Genomic DNA, 6580 nt, shown 5'->3' with positions numbered 1-6580 from the left:
AGAAGCACAAGAAAATTGGAACGGAAAGGACTCGAAGAATAGGCGGGTGAAGCGAGCAGAATGGCCTGGAGGTTCCTATCACACGAAGAGGCGGGTTTCTTCGAGGTGGCGGAAATGTTGGCGCCTGTGGGAAGCGCATATGGTGGCCGAGAAAGTCCTAGGTATTTGGAGCAAGAAGAGTGTCTATTAGGTGATAACAGACGGGCAGTGGGGAGGGAGGAGGAAGGAAGTATGGTGGCCGGGTTGGTCTTTTCGCAGCCGGAAAGACCAGAGGCGTGTTTCAGGGTCTCTTGCTGGATACGGTGGCTCGGCGGGTCGGATTTATTGTGAAATCTCGCGCGATCGCGCTGGCGCCGTCGGAGACGGGGCGGGACTGGCGGCGGGGGCGGGGACCCGGAGCGGGAAGATGGCGGCGGCGCAGGAGGCGGACGGGGCCGGCAGCGCCGTGGTGGCGGCCGGGGGAGGCGGCTCCGGTCAGGTACGGAGGCCGAGAGGGGCCTGAGGGGTTCATTCCCACCCGGGGGGCCTTTGACGGGGCGTGTCCTCCTTCTTTTCGAGGAATCCTGTGCATTAGGGACGCCTTGCCCAGAGGGACCTTGAATACCGGGCCCAGGCCGGGCTGGGCGGCCCGGGAGGCCGGACGGTGGCTGAGAGCGGCGCCCTGTTGCGCGCAGGCTGACCACCAGGCTTTAGTGCTCGAGCCCGGGAGACAGTGGCGCTAAAGGGGACCGACTTGTACTTAGGCACCCTAGGTTCTTGACTCGAATCCGGGCTGCAAGACCGTTCCTAGAGTGAGTTGGCGTTTAGCGTCTTGCTCGCAGTACCTGAAACATGGGCAATGAGTAATTGGGAGTTTTCTAGTTCTGGTGGGAGCCAGTTTGATCAGCGTAGATAAGTGCTCGGGCTGCGGAGGCCAACAGACCCATTTTACAGACGGGAAGCCAGAGAACAGTGGAGATCTAGGCGCTTGCAGAGAAGGGCACCCAGGTTGCGTTAGATGATCCTTTCCAGGTCCATATTACCAGACATTGATAGCTCCGACTGGTCAGGACTGGGATGAATGAGCTTTTAGTGTACAGCCAACCCCTTTGGGGAAAGCTAGTGACTTCTGCCCCATTGCCTCTTTAACTAAACTGAGGCTGCAAAGCATATGGGTTCAGGCAGGCATTTGGGGCATCAATGAAGAAGTGACAGCAAGGTGCTATAGACCCGCCCACTGGGATGTCACTGACACGTGGGAGGCAGTACAGGGGAGAGAAGAGAATGAAGCGGGCTCAGTAACCTCGGGCTGCTCCCTCTCCCTTTCTGGGCCTTTGTTTCTCCAGTGGTAAATGGAGGACGGGCCACAAAGATGACTCCAGCCGTCTGCTATGGAGGGGAGTGGGAGAGGAGACTAATGCAGGAACAAGGAGTTCCAGTAAAACTTCGAACGCCGGACGTATCAGAGAAGGAATACTCAAATTTTCTCCATGAATTAGAACTAAGGATAGAAAAGCGGTAAGCTAAACCCTGTCAAAGGCAGAAAGCAAGTGAGACGTAGAAAAGAAAAGCAAGGCAGTCCTGTTGAGTCCTGGCTCTTCCAGAGTTCACTATATAGTCCTAGGTCCTAAGGGTGGTGGCAGAAGTCTGTACCAGGGCCTAAGAGAGCCCAGGGGAAGACCGGAGGATGACATGGGGGATGGAGCCAGCATACCAGAAACGCATCTTCTCAGGTGTCCCAACCAAGGCCTGACTCCAGGGCAGATCGGGAGAGGTCTGATGGAGTGAAGACTCAGTCCCTGTCTTTGAGGACCTCCCAATCTGGCCCCCTTTTTGTAGTCTGTTGATTGGAGAGACACAGGTTGGTCTAAGTGCCTTGCGCCTCCAGACGCACACGATTACTCTTTTTCCGTCTCTGTGTTAAGACCTTCCCAGGCCTACCCCTTTGCCTTCTGGGTGAAGTCCAAATTTGAGCTTTGCGTCCAAGGTTTAGTAGCATGGTCAGACTCTTCTTTAGACCAGACCAGGACTTGGCAACCTCAACACTGTGGACGTTTCTGCTCGTCGTGGTGGCTGGGTTGTGTAGCATAGGGGTATAGAGACATCCCTGGGCACCCCCTCCTTTACACATGGGTGTAACATCATGCCCCCTCCCCACTACAGGCCAGGCCCTGTGTTGGTGCTGAGGAGATAGCCAGGAAACCAAGGCTCTGCCCTCCGGGCGCTTCCGTTCTAGTTGAGAGTGGGAGTGGCTGGAACACACGTATAAATGAGACCAGCGAAGAGTGGGTCCTAAGGCCCTGAGTGCCGTGGAGAAAACTAGAGCTGGGCATGGCTCTAGGAATCCAGGGTGTTGGGGAGGAGGGTTGCTGTTTCAATAGGGTAGTCTGGGAAGGCCTCCCTGAGGAGGTGAGAGAGGGAGCCATGTAGACTTATGTGGGGGGACAAGTGTGCCAGGAAAAGATAACAGCTGTGCAAAGACGAGAGGAAGGCACAGCCAGGAGGTCTGGTTTGCTGGAGAAGGTGGGTGATGGGGAGAGGCAGGTGAGAGCTTGCCCTTACTCTGAGGGACCACAGAGGTAAAATATAGACCCCAATACTGGAACAGTCTCCTGAGGTAAGTATTTTGCTCAGTGACCCTCCATCTACATATGGGTGTCATCGTCACCACAGCCCCTTGTTGGCCCCCTCAGTCCCAGTGCCCGGTTCCCAGCCCCTCCATTTCCCACCTCCATCTGCTTGCTTTTTCCAGAGTTTGACCTTTTGTATAAACCTCACATAAAGGGACTCATGCGACACGTAGCCTTTTGTGTCTGCATCTTTCGGCCACTTGGTTTTGAGGTTCCTCTGCTTGTTCTGTGGCTCAGTAGTGTTCTGGTAGGAGTCCTGGTGTGGCGCTGTGGGTTAACATGCTGGACTGCAAAGTTGCTTTGACCCAACTTTTCCAAGGAGCGGCTGGTTCAAGCTCACTAGCTGCTCCTTGGAAACCCTATACAGGGTCGCTATGGGTCAGAGGTGACTCGAGGGCACTCAACAACAACAGCATTCTGGTAAGGAGCCCTGGTGGCATCCTGAGTTAGACATTGGACTGCTAACCACAGGGTCAGCAGGTCAAAGCCACCAACCTCTCAGACAGAGAAAGGTAAGATCTTTCTTTCAGTTCCTGGAAAGATTTACAATCTGGGAAACCCTACACAGGGTCACTAGGAGTTGAAATCAACTCGATGGCAGTGGGTGGTAGTGCAGTGATTAAAACGCCAACAGGTCGGTGGTTCAGATTCATCAGCTGCTTCTCCAGAAAGAGAATGAGTTTGTCGGCTCCCATGAAGATTTGGAACTCTATGGGGCTCTTCTCTGCCCTGTAGGGCCACTCCGAGGCCTCCCCGGGGGCTGGTGGTTTGCCTTCGCTCCCTCACTGAAGGACATTTGCGCGTGTTCTGCCTCCGGCTGTTGCTGTGAACATTCGTGGTCGCATGTCTGCATTTCTCTGTTGGGTGGATCCTGAGGAGTAGGGTTGCTTGTTGGGACGTGGGGAGCGAGATGCCTGTTTTGAGGCACTGCCACCTCTAACATTGCCATCAGTAGCCGATGAAGTTCAGTTCCTCTACATCCATCTTCACTAACACTCGTTACGATTGTCTGGCTTTTTGATTCTTGTTGTTAAAGGCCATTTGTCACTTCTGACTCACAGTGACCCTGCATGGGCTTTCTGAGGAGTGACTAGTGGATTTGAACCACTGACTTTGTGGTTAGCAGTCCAATACTTATCCTACAGCGCCATACCCTCTTAGTAGGTATGAAAGGAGCCCTGGTGGCGCAGTACGTAAGCAAAACCAGTAGTTTAAACCCACTAGCGATTCTGTGGGAGCAAGATTTGGCCGTCTGCTTCCTTAAAGAAGACAGCCTTGGAGACCCTCCAGGGCAGTTCTGTCGGCTTGCTGTAGGTGCTGAGAGTCAAAGGCAGTGATGCGACATCTCTTTATGGTTTTTATTGCCATATGGGTTGTTTCTCAGTCTGGCCTCTACTGTGGGGAAGAGAGCAGACCTGGTGTCAGCCAATCCTGGGTTCAAACCCTGGCCTGGCCACTAGCCTCTGTTTCCTGACTTCTGTGATGAATCATCTCAAGCCTGACTGTAGGTATGTGCCCCGGTCCCACCTCATCCCCCCTCCCTCTAACCCACAAGGCTCCCTTTGTCCCCAGTGAGGGACTCACCCAAACCTCAGAGAGTCCTCCCTGATTGCCCATCACAGAATGGGTCCCACCCTGGAAGCCATCACCCCACCCCACCCCCTTGCTGCCCTCAGAGCACCTTCTCTGTTTTCCATTTGTAATGATCCTCTTTACCCTTAACCATGGAATCCTGGTGGGATGCTGCCGAATAATGCACGGAGCCCCAAGGTCGGTTTAAATTGTAAGGTCGCCGTTCAAATCCACCAGCCACTCCCTGGAAACCCTATACAGGGTCACTATGAGTCTGAGTCAACTTGATGGCACTTCACAACAACACCCTTCTGTGTGACCTTCCTGCAATGCCTCTTTCACCAGGAGCTTTGGGAGGGCAGGGCCCAGGGCTGCAGGTCTTCTGAGGCCCCACATGTGGCACTCAGGAAAAGGCCAGCAGGGAAGTGACACACCCACAACAAGAGCCTTGGCCCAGACCCAATTTCTCCTCACTCCTATTGTGTTTGGGGCGAGGATGCACATGGCAGCTTCTTCACATGTTGTTTGGTGACTCTGATGGCACCTTTTTTTACAAGGGGACATCCTCCCTGTTTAGGTTCTGGGTGCCCTGGGTAAGACTGTATGTTTCCACCACTTTGTTACCCCATACTTTGGGGTTTGGAAGGGACACCAACACAGGAGACAACAGGGGCACATTTCACAAACACTGACCGTCAGCCCCAGGGCAGCCCTGTCTGTCACAGGGGCCAGTGTAGCCACTCCTAGGTATTCTAGGTCAGATGAGAGAGGCAGACACAAGACCTCTTGGTGGGTGGGACGGGCTAGCTGAGCCATCAGGAGGGAGTGGGTTCCGATGGCCTGGGGCAAATTGTTCAACCAGCCTTGAAGACTGAGGGCTGGGAGGTGGAGGCTGGAGGGGTTAGAACAAAATGGGCAGGGCCTGGAAAGGCCGCATCGGGTGAGGAACAGAGAACCGGAGGTGCTTCACCTCCCAGATTCTGCCCAGTGCGGCCTGGGAGAGACCCAGCCCTTTAGCCGGATTGTCCTGATCCTCTGTGTCCTCAGCTGCCCGGTGGCCGTATGTCGGATATGCGGGCCACTGCTGTTGACATAGGCACTGCTCGCGCTCTGCTGGGGTTCTCCGTGCCTGGCTCAGGTACTGGACCGGGAGTTCCCGGGCCTGGCCCAGAAGAGGGCCCAGACCCCTGCAGAATCATAACTGCACACGGCTCCTTCTGCCTTCTTCCTGCATCTTGGCCTCCAGCTCCAGGTCTCAGAACCCAGCTGTGTATTTGTGTATCACACTTTGTTTCTGTACCAGCTGTTTCCTCTGCTGGAGCACTCTGCCTCCCTCACTGCCTCCTCTCACAGGCCAGCCTCAATGTCCCCTCCTCCAGAAAGCCCTCCCGAACCCTGAGTTGGACCAGATGCACCCTGGCTCTCCCATCCCAGTCCTGCCTGCTCTGGGTTTTGCTGTTGGGAGGGCAGGGACTGTGAACCCCAAGATGGCAAGGCTGGGCAGCCTCAGTCTTCTGTGTCCCCATCACAGGGGGCACATGGGGACTGCTTACCCAGAAGGAAGAAGACCTGCCACTCATCCCAGGTTCTTGGAGCTCTTCATCTGCCAACTGTTGACCCCAGCACCTGGTCTGGGCTCAGCACTGTGCTGGGCCCTAGCCTTACCTGGCCTTTGTCCCCACAGGTGACCAGCAATGGCAGCATTGGGAGGGACCCGCCAGTGGAGACCCAGCCCCAGAACCCACCACCCCAGCCAGCACCCAATGCCTGGCAGGTCATCAAGGGCGTGCTTTTCAGGTAAGGAGATGGACTCTTGTTCTGGTCCAAAGAAAACTCAAGTAAGAGAAGCCAGAAGAAAACAGTCAGAGGCCCCTGAAGGTGACTGTCGTCACCCATAAGGTGGTACACCTTCTCATGGGAGTTCAGACAGCCACTCTGGGCCGTAACAGGTCAGCAAGATGCTCTGTTTGGTCTGCTTAGACCTCGTGTCACTTCCCGAGACCTCTGTGTGCCCATCTGCAAAGTGCGCCCTGCGTTAGTGTCCTCACGCTAGTGTCCTCACGCTGCCTTACAAGTACCCCACCCCCACCCCCCAAACAGGCGGCTCAGAAGAGCAGACCTGGATTGTGTGATGCTCTGGACTGGGAGCAGGGGGTTGGTTCTGGTGATTCCTCCCATGGCTGTGAGGGAGGGTCTGCTCTGGGCCTCTCTTCCAGCTCTTTTTAAATTTAAGCTTTTTAATTGTGAACTGAGTAAAGGTTTACAGAACAGATGATCAGTTTTAATTTCAGCAAATCCTACACTTCATTCCATCTCCATGATTGCGATCCCATCTCCATTGTTGCGATCCCATCTCCATGATTGCGATTCCATCTCCATGGTTGCGATTCCATCTCCAT

General features: G+C 54.8%; 1 protein-coding gene across 1 annotated transcript in view; it reads left to right on the top strand.

Moving 5' to 3' along the window:
* Positions 1–247: 247 nt before the first annotated feature.
* The window catches only part of CLPTM1 (cleft lip and palate associated transmembrane protein 1), a 39383-nt gene continuing 33050 nt past the window's right edge, over positions 248–6580 (top strand). Inside the window, exons 1-2 of the mRNA XM_006871350.1 lie at positions 248–478; positions 5866–5978. Of these exons, the coding sequence (XP_006871412.1) occupies positions 407–478; positions 5866–5978 (185 nt within the window). The 5' untranslated portion in view covers positions 248–406. The remainder of the gene's footprint in view (positions 479–5865; positions 5979–6580) is intronic.

The sequence above is a fragment of the Chrysochloris asiatica genome, unplaced genomic scaffold, assembly GCF_000296735.1.
Source record: "Chrysochloris asiatica unplaced genomic scaffold, ChrAsi1.0 scaffold00168, whole genome shotgun sequence".
In the NCBI taxonomy this organism is placed as follows: domain Eukaryota; kingdom Metazoa; phylum Chordata; class Mammalia; order Afrosoricida; family Chrysochloridae; genus Chrysochloris; species Chrysochloris asiatica.
The sequence above is the reverse complement of the archived record's forward strand: the minus strand, read 5'-3'. Positions and strand labels throughout refer to the sequence as shown.